This window comes from Pangasianodon hypophthalmus, chromosome 5 (assembly GCF_027358585.1).
Source record: "Pangasianodon hypophthalmus isolate fPanHyp1 chromosome 5, fPanHyp1.pri, whole genome shotgun sequence".
NCBI classification, from domain to species: domain Eukaryota; kingdom Metazoa; phylum Chordata; class Actinopteri; order Siluriformes; family Pangasiidae; genus Pangasianodon; species Pangasianodon hypophthalmus.
The window spans coordinates 25,699,160-25,713,098 of NC_069714.1; the positions used below are offsets into that span (position 1 = coordinate 25,699,160).

The window sequence follows — 13,939 nt, forward strand, 5'->3', positions numbered from 1 at the left end:
GTCCACAACATTTCCAATCTTTTTTGAATTTGTTAAGTTTGGCAACAGTGTCATATGTGATGTGCTTGTCATGCTTCCTGTTAAAGTCCATTGCAACCTTGCGACAACTTCGCGATCCAGCAATGAGAATGTTTTGAATACATTCTACTTTTGTCAAAGGCATTCTTAAAGGCTATCTGAAAAACAAATATAATATAAACTAAGCATGAAAAATTTTGGAAGACATTTTCCTAAAAGTGTTAATTTGCCCTATGTATGGAAACGTTTTGACACCCTGTGTACACACACACATATATATATATATATATATATATATATATATATATATATATATACATATATATATATACACACACACACACACATACATGTATGTGTGTGTGTGTGTGTGTATATATATATGTGTATATATATATATATATATATATATATATATATATATATATATATATATATATATAATGTGTGTTTGGCTTTAGTAGCAAGTAAGTAAAAAAAAATGTAAAGAACACAATACGAATAATAATCCTATAAAAAAAAAATTAAATAGCATGTACCAGTATACAACCGGAAGTTGCGTCATTACGTCGCCCAGCGTGCGTCGCGTGCGTGTATGTGTATGGGCGGAGAGGATACCGGCATCACCTGCAGGTTATGTGGTGTGTGTGTGTGTGTGTGTACTGGATATAACATGAAAAGTTACTGAGAATACCCACATGCTTTATCACAGCATTTTGTAATTAAAGGTAATTTGCATGTTTTTTTATTTATTTGAACGTGGCTCTGTCTGTACTACATCTACAGCTCATCATATCACCATGGCAACAACTTCTTAATGAAAATAACGTGAAATCTGTTTCAGTGCTGAACAATCCGGCATGAAATATTTTTATTAGTAGTATTACAAAGGAATAATACACACAAAGTCTTCTTTGGGTGTTTGTGTTCAACATCGACGAGACTGTTTAATGTTAGTTAGCCTAACTTTTTCCAGCTAGCTCGCATTATAGCTATGTGTTTGATTGGTTTATCATAAATTAATAACAAATATTTATCATCTACCTTCACGCAAGTCTATGAGTTAAACCGTGCTTGTTCTACTTACAGCTTAATATTTAAAGTTATCCAGTTATGCTCCTCATATTAACTAGCTTAGCTTAGCTCAGCATGGTTTCCGCACTCGTTTTCCGACATGCCCCGCCTTCCTTTCCTTTGATTGGCTAATAGTAGTGCGCGTCCGTCTCTGATTGGCTGCTGTTCTCTGGAGCGTTCCTGAGTGCAAACTTGTAACCAATCATAGTGAAGGAGGCGGAATACAGGTAGCAAATATAAAACCGACGACTAGGTATCAGTTTACGGATGTGTTAATATTTTGTGTTCTATTTTTATTTTCTAGTTTAAAAACAGATTCTAGGTTTGAGAGAGAGAAATCTAAGCAACCTCTAAACTGCTTTGTGTGAAATATATTATAGTGAAGACCATAACACAGTTAACACACACAGTTATACATGTCATATATAACAATATAACACTTATTAAGGTTATTATAAATGTTATATATCTAGATGTTCTTAGTATTTGGCATTTAGATACGTGAGTTCCTGCTGCCTCCAGGATTCAGTCTGCTATCAGATTAAAGGAGCTCCACCCTGTGTCAACATGTACACCTGAGTGTTTTATGTCTCCATGTGAAATCAGGAGAAAGATACAGATGCTTCTGTAACTTTTATGCCACCTCTGTGCACACAGGATTCCTTATTGGAGATGAAACCAGTATTTTAACTCCGCACAAGTCCACGAAGCTTGAGATTCCCGGCAGCAATGAGACGCCAGAGATCATCTTCCCCGTTATTCCAGGATGGTGTGACGCTTTCCATGAAATCTCTGCTGTTCCTGTTCACCCTGACATGGCTGGTGGTGACGATTCACTCAGACGAGGATTACTATAAGTTGCTGGGTATTTCGAGAGAAGCCAGCACCCGGGAGATCCGACAGGCCTTCAAGAAGCTCGCCCTTACCATGCACCCGGACAAGAATCCGGTGAGTATCCTGACGAGGAATGATCACTGCCTCACAGCTCCAGGGTTCCTGGGTTGGTTCTGAGATCAAGTTACTGTGTGTGTGTGTGTGTGTGTGTGTGTGGTGTTTCACATGTTCTGCCTGTGTGTGTGTGTGTGTGTGTGTGTGTGTTTGGGGGGTGGGGGGGGTGGGGGTGGGGGGGGGGGGGGGGGGCGTGGTTTACTCCTGGATCTCAGATTTCCTCTCACATCCTGAAAACAGGCTTCTAAGAGGATTGGTGATGCTAAATTGCTCGAAACTATAAATGTGTGTGTGTGTGTGTGTGTGTGTGTGTGGTGTTTCACATGTTCTGCCTGTGTATGTGTGTGTGTGGGGCTTCTCCTGGTTCTTAGGGTTCCTCTCACATCCTAAAAATATGCTTCTAAGAGGATTGGTGATGCTAAATTGCCCCAAGGTATAAATGAGTGTGTGTGTGTGTGTGTGTGTGCGTGCATGGGGAGTTACAATAGACTGATGTCCTATCCAGGGTGTTTTCCCATCCTGTCTCTCTCCGGCCCCTTTTCCACCGACATGGTTCCGGTACGGTTTCCTGACCTGTGCCAGTTCTCGAACCATTGCGCCACAGAGAAGGCAGTTCCAGGCTGGAAAAATCGGTTCTCGAACCCCAGAACCGGATATGTCAGGGGGCGGCGCAGGGGTGGGGAAATGTAGCGTCATCAGGAAAAGTATTCTGAACAACAGCAGTGTTGGTTGCTAGCTAATGCGCTGACATCTCCAGTAACTACTGTAACAGACAAAGGATACAAAATGTCTGAAAATGTAGTTCAGCAGTGGTCTACGGAGGAAACGTTCCCCGGGCATGTTCCAGATTCACAGCAACCCTGACCAGGATAAGGATAAAGAATTTACTAGAAACTGAGTGACCAAAGCCGGCTGATGAAATGAAATGAAATAAAATGAAACAATTGTGTTTTATGAAAAGTTATATTGAGTTAGAGCTGAAATGGTTAAAGGGGAAAAGTTTTTGGAGGGGGTCGGGGGAGGGGGGGGTGGCGGTGAACGCTTTCAAAAACAGACCAATGACATTGTGTGTTTATCCATCAGTGAGGAAAAACTCAATCTGAAAAACGGATAGCCATCAAGATGTGTAGATCGCATCATCGTCTTTAAACCTGCAGATAACGGACCTCGTTTCAAACGATTTTGTTCGAAAATTGTTCACGGGAGAGTTAATGCTGCATTTAACTTACCTCAGAAGTGGGAAGTCGAAACTCTGAATTACGTCATTTTTTTTTTAACTTCACTGTGTTTGAGCTACAAAGTGGGAAAAACCTGGGAACACCTCCATGTTTGTCTTTTGTTAGCAACAATCTAGCCAGCTAACTGTGATGAGTAACGTATATTTTCCTCCTCAGACCAGCGAACTGTATAGACAGTGTTATAGACAGTGTTATAGACAGTGTTATAGACAGTGTTATAGACAGTGTTATAGACAGTGTTATAGACAGTGTTATAGACAGTATAGCTTTCTAGCGTCAGATCCAAGTTAAATTGAGATTCATCTGAAAATGAGACAGTTCTCCAGAAGCTGCTGGCATGCTCACTGATCCAGTTTTGAATAGTTTGTGCTCTAGCTGTATCTGGTAATTCTCACTGATGTCTGAAGCCTGTTTCTTACCTGTTTTTCTTAATTGTACCCACAAGTTTCCTTTCATTCATAAGTCTTTGACCTTTTTTTTTTTTTTTTTTTTTTTTTTTTTTTTTTTTTTTTTTTTTTTTTGCTGATCTGGTGAATAGAGTGGCTTTCTTTGTGCAAACAGCTAATGTTAGACCTTTTCTCAAAACTTACTTTCCTCTTCTTGGTCATTGTTGCAATTACTTTTAACCAGCTGGACCTAGGAAGTTTTTTGTCCAATTATGACCAGTATATCTATTATTTTTATATTTTTAAACATGGCAATATATATTTTGGGAAAGGTTTTGCTAGAAAAGTTTGCTTGAGGCATCTTTCTTTAAAATAAGTGTCACTTGGTTTGACATGTTTGAATTTCACTGTGTTAAAAAAAAAACATACATTTGTATATGTAGTTTAAATGTTCAAGTACTTTTTAGGGTCACTGTGTATCAGGAAGTAATATTTTTTTTTTTTAACCACATATCACTCATTTCTCATTTAAACATGTGAACATTTCTCAGTATGTTCGTGTGTGGTAACACTCCTGTTATGAGCTTTTTACTTCTGAGTGTTTCAGAGAGGTGCAGTGTAGACCAGTGTTGCTTCCTGGACGCCGTTTAAAAAACACCACTAACGAGCTGTTACTTGGCTGATAACATCAGTCTGGTTCCTGCACCAAAGTGCTGCTGGTTTGGACCCCAGAACCTAACAACTTAATAACTCAAATCAAGCTATTAGTTAACATGCGTGCCATTAAAATAGAATACAGTATTGTCGGTGTTCCTCTTTCAGCTGCTCCTGTTAGGGGTCGCCACAGCGGATCATTGGTCCGCGTATTCAGTTTTTACACCAGATGCCCTTCCTGACACAACCCTCCCCAATTTTAACCGGGTTTGGGTTGGTTCCGTGGTCGGGAACCGAACCCGGGCCGCAGCGGTGAGAGCGCTGTGGCATAACCACTCGTCTTCAAGAGACCTCACAGTACTGTCAGTAAACTCAGGAAACCAAAGCTGCGACTACAATGAGTTTGGCAGAGGCAGCATAGTGTTCAGGAGTCTTGACAACCTGAAGGTAGAAGCTGTTACTCAGTCTGGCAGTCCTTGATCTGATTCTGCAGAGCATTCTTCTGGAAGGATTGTGGGAGGGAGTGGGAGAGATTGTCCACAAACATGTACAGGCAACAAAAATAGCAAAAGTAGCCTCTGGGTCCTAGCGTGCCGCCATCTTGGATGAAGGAGTTGAAGAAACAACCACTTTGCCAGTAGTCTTTTTCGTAAAAACGTTCTCATCTTGTGCTTAATTCTCATCAAGGTTTTCTGAAAAAGAGTTATAGAGTAAATCTGTTTGCTAATTTTGACATATACTCCACAGCTCTCTTGAAAATTGTACACAGTGTAATTGTTGATGTGGTGAAGTTTTACTTGAGAAGACAGTTAGCATTTATGGAAGTCTCCAGTGTCAGTACTTGACTTTTCCACCACAGACAAGTCGCCATGCATTGTGGTTTCTCAGTAACATGACAAGCTGAGGTAACAACTTAGCTGCTAAAACCTAAGTGATAACAGGATCTTAGTTTTTTTTGATGTAAAAAAATGAAACTAAGAAAATAGAAATAATAAAAAAAAACTTACAATAAACTAGTTGCGTAAGTGTGCACACCACTAAACTAATACTTCGTTGATCTCCTGTGCACAGCCCGCTTCAGGTCACCCCACAGATTTTTAGCTGGATTCAGGTCTGGGCTCTGGCTAGGTCATTGAGAAACATTGGTCTTCTTGTGGTTAAGCCGTTCCTTTGTTGATTTGGATGTATGCTTTGGGTCATTTTCGTGCTGAAAGGTGAAATTTCTTTTCATCTTCAGCTTACTAGCAGACACCTGAAAGTTTTACACTAAAATCGCCTGGTATTTGTAGCTATTCATGATTCCCTCCACCTTGATAAAAGCCCAAGTTTTGGCTGAAGAAAAATAGCCCTAAAGCATGATACTGCCACCACCATGCTTCACCGTGGGTATAGTGTTCTTCTGGTAATTATTTATTTATTCATTTGCTGCACCAAACATCCCTTTTGGAATTATGGAATTATTATAACTTTTGGAACTGGTCTCATCAGACCACATTTTGCCACATGGTTTGGGGTGATTTAGTTGGGCTTGGCTGTTTTTTTTTTTTGTTTTTTTTTTGGTGAGAAAGGGCTTGCGTCTAGCCACCATCCCCCCAGAGCCCAGACATGTGAAGAGAAAATGTTGTCACATGCAGAGAGTAATCAGTACTTGTCAGATATTCCTGCAGCTACTTTAATGTTGACGTAGTTCCTTTGGCAGCCTCCCTGGTAAGTTTTTGTCTTGTCCTTTTATAAATTTTGGAGGGACGTCCTGTTTCCACTTGATGTTGATGGTGGCCTTCACGGTGCTTCATGACACATCTAATGTTTTGGAAATTATTTTATACCCCTCTCTCCTCGTTATCTTTCGACAAGTGAGATACCTTTCGACAGTGACAGCCTGTACATGCTTTGTCAGCTCTTTGCAGACCATGGCTTCAGCAGTCAGATGAAACCAAGAAGAAGTGAAGAAAATCCTGAAACAGCTGGTCTTTATTGGGGTTAATCAGAATAATTTCATTGATGACAGCTGCATGATAATTACTTTTGAACATGAGATTGAATGTGATAGGTTCATTCTGAACACAGCCACATCCCCAATTATAAAAGGGTTTGCAGACTTATGCAACCAGGTTATTGTAAGTTTTTTATTTTTCCTATTTTCCTATTTTTTTCACTTTTCACTTAATTTTTACACATTGTAATTTCACACTGAGGGTGGAAAAAGTTCTGACATGATTTATCTTGGTTTCATATTTTTTACATCACAAAAACTTGCCATTTAAACAGGGGTGTGTAGACTTTTTATATCCACTGTATAAACATATAAAAAGTACTTGGTTGATCATGTGGCAAATTGCTGTGGTATAAGAGGAATTAAGGACTTTGGGATGTGCTGTTGTAATAAAATAATCTCATTTGGAGTGGTCACAGCAACACTGCTTTACGCCAGGCCTCTTCACACCACCCTGTCTCTGATTATTTTCCTATAACAGCATGCCCCAAGTGTTTTAAGTCTATACTTAGTGACTCATTGGAGATATGGAATCAGAATGTCATGCTGTTTTGTTTAAAGTTTCAGTGTTATTGTATCTTTACCATGCAGACAAAGCCACATCCTCAATCCAGAACTGTGCAAAGGAAGTCTGAGAGATGAAATGCAAGAAGTAAAACTTGTTGCTTCTAGAATAAAGCAGTTCAGCATTTCTAAAAGTATACCTCGAAAATATTATGCTCCCCCCACAAGACAGTCTGCTAATACTTATGCTAATAATGATTATTGTTGCATGTCTGATTATAAATGGTGCGAAAAAACCTTTTTCTTATGCACACCTAGAATGATGACACGGCCCACGAGAAGTTCCTGAAGATCAACCGTGCGTACGAGGTGTTGAAAGACGAAGACCTGAGGAAGAAATACGATAAGTACGGAGAGAAAGGTTTGCAGGACGAGCAGCAGGGAGGCAGATACGAAAGCTGGAACTACTACCGATACGATTTCGGTGAGTTTGGAAGAAGAGATTTGGAGGATCGCAGGAAATTTGGTCAAGTCAAGTCAAGTGGAGTTTATTGTCATTTCAACCATATACAGCCAGTTAGTACACAGTGAAACGAAACAACCTTCCTCCAGGACCAAGGTGCTACATAAGACAAACACAGAACAACACAGAACTGCAAGGGACTACGTAAATTTATACATAAAGTGCACAAGTGCGAACATGTGCAGACAACACAAGACAGTACAATGACTACTGAGATAGACAATGGGCACAGTTAGTCCCAGTGCAGCGCCGACCAGTACACAGTTCTATTAGAAAGTGAATCCAGTGAGAATAGTGCAAAGAGTACGATATAAGTTGCTGAAATAGTGTAAACATAAGAAGTAGCAGCTTAGTAGAGAGTATAAGATATGTACAGTATAATAAATATTTGTAGCAGCATAATGTAATGGGCAAAAAATTGCAAAGAGGATGGAGGATGCACAGTTGTGTGTGCGTGTGTGCACGTGTGTGTTCTTTCAGTCCAGTTTCTGAGTATTGAGGAGTCTGATGGCATGGTCTGATACCGATCCAGTGTTTCAGGTCTATATAAGTAGAATACTGATACTGAGCTACTGATAAGACATAGTACTACTCAGAACATGGATGGATTCTTCCTGTTCGAAAAGTACCGGAGACATGGTACTGAAAGTGTATGACACTGTACAGCTGCTTTCGGAGTTAATGATTTGTTTTTTACAGGCATTTATGATGATGATCCAGAAGTTATTACTCTGGACAGAGGAGACTTTGGTAAGTGAGGAGAATATTGTCACTCACTCTGTGTCTGTCTGTGTCTGTTTATCTCTCTCTGTCTGTCTGCTTATCTCTCTTGTCTCTGTCATTTGCTTTTCGGATTTCTCCATTTTTCTTCCCGATTTGGCTAATTTTTCCTAGCCAGCTCTTCCATATCACATGACAGCTACAAACATGTGCTTCCTCCAAGACTCACAACTGCTATTCATGCTGCGGAGGAAAGCGCTTTCTACCCTCTTCTGCATACGTAAGGTCACAGATGTCCCCGATCGGCTAGTGTCGCTGTGATAGACAGGCGAGTGAGAGTAATGATTTGGCCTCTTTGGCTCCCGGCCAAGGATGGCTGTAGCATCGTAAGGATTCAAGACGATAGAGCGAACGCTTTTCTGTTGCGCCATATGGGGGTTTGTCTGTTTTTGTCTGTCTGTCTGTTTTTGTCTGTCTGTCTGTCTGTCTCTCCTTGTTGGTTTTTGTCTCTGCCTGTCAGTGTGTCTATCTCTGTATCTGTTACGGATGGGTGGATGAGGCCTCGCAAAGCTTTGGGGATTTTTCCCGTAATGAAGCTTGGAGTATCGAAAACAGTGACATCTTGTGGGTTCGCAGCAACGATAAACTCGAGCATTGGTTAAGCTGTTTCGTATAAAGCACCCGCACACTTCATTTGGGTACTTTCACTCTGATGTGCACAAATAGAAGATTAACACTGCTACGTTGTTATTATCATCTGATAATCTCATTTACTTCTTAAAGTGTGGTTATAAATTAAAAAAAAAAAGGGGTGTCAATATTATTGTCACTGTGATACAATAAAATTTAACTAGCAGTGCAGCTCAGCAAAATTTCAAAGCCCTGACACTCAACCAATCCAACTAACGACCCGTGAAGTGGTTTCGAACCTTCCAACACGCAAAACGAAGCAGTTATGCAATTGGACAGGAAGCGAGGCCTCGTTTGTCATCGATCACGTAATTCTCCGAAAAGGATAAAAGCCTCGATATGGTGCTTCCATGAGATTCGTCTACCTACTCAAAACACACCTCAGAGCCTTGGTTTCAAACGTAACATCACTACTATCTGTCTCTTTCTCTCTCCTTGTGTGTCAGTCTGTATAGCCATCTCTCTATCTGTCTGTCCATTAACGTCTGAACAGAAGCGCTCACACATCCTAAATTTTCCGTGTGCGTGAGACATAATGTGTTACACTGTTCTGCGCAGACGCAGCTGTGAACTCCGGAGAGGTTTGGTTCGTGAATTTCTACTATCCCCGATGTTCCCACTGTCACGAGTTGGCTCCTACGGTGAGACTCGTCTGCTTTACTACTAATACTACTATTAGTAATAGTGCTACTAGTAACATAATAACTCTATGTACACTGACTGTATTTCATAGCATATAAAAAACAAACAGGAAAGACAATTACAATAAAATCCAAAGGCTAATGCCGAAATGTTTGTGGAAGTTTGTTATAATGTGCAAGTGACTGCAAGGCAGAATCCAGTCCGAACTGTGTATAATTCTGTGTTTTAACCCTTTTGTCCTGATCGACATGCGTGGTTGAACTGCACAGTGGCGGGAGTTTGCGAAAGAGATGGACGGCGTGATCCGGATCGGTGCAGTAAACTGCGGGGACAACACCAGGCTGTGTCGCAGTAAAGGCATCAGCAGCTACCCGAGCCTGTTCGTCTTCAGAGCCGGCATGGTGAGAAACACACACACACACACACACACACACAGGCTCACAGTGCACCTGATTACCACCAAACCCACTCACAGTGCGAGGAGATGTTATGTAAGGAATAGCACACGACAGACCGTGTGGTTAGCAGAAAATAATAATCCAATCTGAAGTATATGATTTTAACATAACAGCATGATCTGGAGTGTGTTAATCCACTTACACTACAGCAATTTGCCTTTACAATTACAATTACAATGTTTCATTTATTAAAGAACAACACGTAGTGCGTAATAATGGTTTATAGTTAGACTTAATGTTGTGCTAAAAGTTAATTCTCACTTACACTATTGCTGTGGTAAAGTCATTTCCTCACCAGCGTTTCCTTCTCTCTCTCTCACATTCTTTCTCTCTCAAAAAACACAGCTTGTCATTTCAACAGAATATTCATATGTCATACTTCATATTCAACAGAATACTTTACAAAACACCGTTCCTGTTACAAAGTGCTCATGCACGAGATTCTTTCCATAAATATTAAACAAACATCTCCTAAGAAAATACTTCACCACAACACCACTTTGTTAAACAGTTCGTTTTTTTAAAAATCGGTTTATTATTGGCTTTAGATCATGTGTTACTATAGAAACAATAACGCATTCGAACAAACATGTTAATTCAAATCGGTCATTCGTGGTACGTCTGGAACTACTGTTCGAGTCATGCTGTTCTACAGAAATAACACACACCTTCTGATTCAAGAATTCAACTGCGCTGTGGTATAAGTTTAAGTATTTTATTTGTTTAGAAGATTACTCTTAACTTAAAATGGAGGATCTTTAAAAACATAGCTATCTTTTTCTCATTTTTTAGTCATAGCTATCTTTTTCTCATTTTTTTGGTTTCTATCAGGTGTTGTGACTTATACACCAAACCTGTAAAAAAACTTTTTTAAATTTGGTAAACATGGTGATTTGTTAGCGGTTTTCCATTAGGCATGCTACTCTGTCATATATGCGAAAGTTATGGAAAATTCCGCACGCATAACGTAAAAAAAAAATCTCCTAGCCTTGCTAGTGGAAATTAGCATTATAGCAGTTAGTAGCCACAGTGACTGAATAAACAAAGATGACCTACAAAAGTATATTTTTGATGCTTAAAACACATGGAAGCCTGCTGTTAGAGGAAAATAATCAACACTAATAAATGATAAATAAATGTTGGCAACATTGATTATTTTCCTATACAGCAGGGCCCAAAGTGTTTTATTCCTCTTATACAACAGCAATTTTTTAATGCTACCAGTTAATTAATTAAAGACAACACGTCGTAGTTGTTAATTGTTTATGGTAACATTTGATATGAAACGTCTGCGAGACAAATCGGTTCCTGTCATCACTGGTGTTATTGTAACAGCTGCAAACAGTCGCTTCCTGACCAACCTTTCTTTTGTTCTCTCGTAAGAAGTTAATAAGACTTGAAACCACAAAGAAACCACAAAGCCCCTCATCCTGAGCACCTAAAGTTTCAGCTTTATCTCTGACTGATACGAAGCACTGACACTGTGATGCCTACCAAAAACTAGAAAACTTCGCATTTATTTTTTTTCCACCGTATCAACGATTACACACATTTTTTCGTTAAATCTGTTTATGTGGAGTGTCCACTATAAAAGTTAGTTGTTACTATAGAAATGGTGATGTAGTACAGGGTTTTCCCTTGGTTTTCAGAGGGCTTAGGTGCAGTCTGGATTCTGGGAGCGTGGTGGTGTTGGGGTTTTTTTTGAAATTATTCAAAGGAAATTTTAAGGTATTTACACCCCCATGTTGTTTTCTACCAACATCCTTACCACACTTGCGAAGGAAAGCTGCCAACGTTTATTGTACTTACAGTCAAAAGTCTATTCATTTCACCAAATAACATGTTTGAGAATTAATGAAAGGATACGTGGACCCATTAAAATATGTATCACCTTTAAATGATGTTTCAACCAAATTTTACATATATATACATACATACAAATTTATTCACAAATAAGTAATAAATAATTCACAAGTTATGAAATATGAAATATGCAAATATGCAATATTTTGAAGGCAGACATGGCAACTCACACTACATTACTGTCTAGAAGTGGACTAGATGTGGTTCTACGTGTTTTATAGTGTGTACTTATTTTTCCTCACCTGGTTTCTGAATGTTGGTTTACTTTTTGAAAAAAATGACTACACATTGATTTTTTTTTTTTCTTGGTCACCTGCGGTTATTTGTTTGTTTATAGAAATTGGTGAGGCCCGCACAATTGTTATTTAGGCCCTGATAAATCAAACCATAGAATGGAATATATATATATATATATATATATATATATATATATATATATATATATATATATATATATATATATATATATATATATATGTATTTTTTCCCCACAAATCAGTAATAAATAATTCAGAAATTATGGCAAAATATGCCTCAGCTTTACAAAAATGAAATATGCAAATTTTGTAGGCAGACATGGCAATTCGCACTTCATGACAGATGAGGTTGATGAGATAGACGGGGACTTGCATCACTGTCTGCAACTGGTTCTCGCACTACAGAAACAGGGACAGCCATGGGAAATGTTGCTCAACCCACAAGTGTTTTTTTTGAAGCAGTCAGCATCTGATTTACATAATAAGCCTGTGGAGTAGACTGTGTTTTCAAGAACACTCTGAGCTGCTTTTGGGATTCCCTCAACTGCATTTTGAAACAGTGGTTTGTTTTTTTTGTTGTTGTTGTTTGTTTGTTTTTTTTTAATGAAAAAACTCTTCGACCACCGGTTTTCATCAGGAAAAGACATTACGTGTGAACACAGCCTAACATTGTTTAGCTACCAATCCACTAACGTTAGTTCAGGAGAGGTATCTTTATGTAACGTCAACTAACTAGCTTCACTGGCTAATGGAACATAATTCTGTACATGAATGTCTATGTGTGTTGGCTAGGTTAGCAATTTCTTAAGCTGTATTCAAAGTCAAAGTCGACTTTATTGTCAATTCTGCTATATGTACAGGACACACAGAGGATTGAAATTTCGTTTCCCCCAGACCCATGGTGTGAGAAACCAACATAACAAGACAAGCAATAAAAAAAAATTAAAATAAAATACAATACAATAAAATAAAATAAAATACAATATGTACACTATAGACATTCACGCCACATGTGAGTGTGAAGATATTTACATTGTAGTGCAACAGAGAGAGCAGCAGTAGTAAAAGTGTGCATTTGTGTGATTTTGGGTGTGTGTGTGTATGTGTGTGTGTGTGTGTGTGTGCAGTTACACAACAGAGAGAGCAGCAGTGGTAAAAGTGGCTTGTGCATTTGTGTGATTTTGGGTGTGTGTGTGTGCAGTTACACAACAGAGAGAGCAGCAGTAGTAAAGGTGGCTTGTGCATTTGTGTGATTTGGTGTGTGTGTGTGTGTGTGTGTGTGTGTGTGTGTGTGTGTGTGTGAGTGCAGTTACAGTTCGGTGACTCTTAAGGCAGAGGGCAGAGAGGGGAGAGAGTTCAGCTTCCTGACAGCCTGGTGGCTGAAGCTGTTCTTCAGTTGTGTGGTTCGGGCCTGGAGGCTGCGAAATCTCCTCCCCGATGGCAGAAGACTAAAGAGGCCTTGTAAGGGGTGGGAGGGTGGGGTCCCCCGCTATGCTGAGTGCTTTCCGGGTTAGTTGGGTGTTGTAAATGTCTGTGAGGGAAGGTAATCACCGATGATTTTTCCTGCTGCGTTCATTATGCGTTGCTGTGTCTTCTGGTTTTGAGCAGTGCTGTTCCCAAACCACACAGTGATGCAGCTGGTCAGGATACTTTCAATGGTGCCACGGTAGAATGAGTACATGATGGGTGTCGGGACTCTGGCTCTTCTCAGTTTGCGGGGAAATAGAGGCGTTGTTGTGCTTTCTTGGCCAGAGATGCAGTGTTGGTGGTCCAGGAGAGGTCCTCTGTTATGTGCACACCCAGAAACTTGGTGCTGCTCACCCTCTCCACAGCAGCACTGTTGATGATCAGAGGAGGGTGCTGGGTGTGTGCTCTCCGAAAGTCGACAACAATCTCCTTTGTCTTCTCTATGTTTATTGTTGTTGGTGCACCATATGGCCATTTGTTGCACCTCATTCCTCTAGTTTGCCT

General features: G+C 39.7%; 1 protein-coding gene across 2 annotated transcripts in view; it reads left to right on the plus strand.

Moving 5' to 3' along the window:
- Positions 1 to 583: 583 nt before the first annotated feature.
- The window catches only part of dnajc10 (DnaJ (Hsp40) homolog, subfamily C, member 10), a 37,530-nt gene continuing 24,174 nt past the window's right edge, over positions 584 to 13,939 (plus strand). For both annotated transcript variants that reach the window (XM_026912957.3, XM_026912958.3), the window contains exons 1-6: positions 584 to 746; positions 1,750 to 2,040; positions 7,134 to 7,299; positions 8,038 to 8,088; positions 9,307 to 9,389; positions 9,660 to 9,791. In XM_026912957.3, the coding sequence (XP_026768758.1) occupies positions 1,822 to 2,040; positions 7,134 to 7,299; positions 8,038 to 8,088; positions 9,307 to 9,389; positions 9,660 to 9,791 (651 nt within the window). In that variant the 5' untranslated portion in view covers positions 584 to 746; positions 1,750 to 1,821. The remainder of the gene's footprint in view (positions 747 to 1,749; positions 2,041 to 7,133; positions 7,300 to 8,037; positions 8,089 to 9,306; positions 9,390 to 9,659; positions 9,792 to 13,939) is intronic.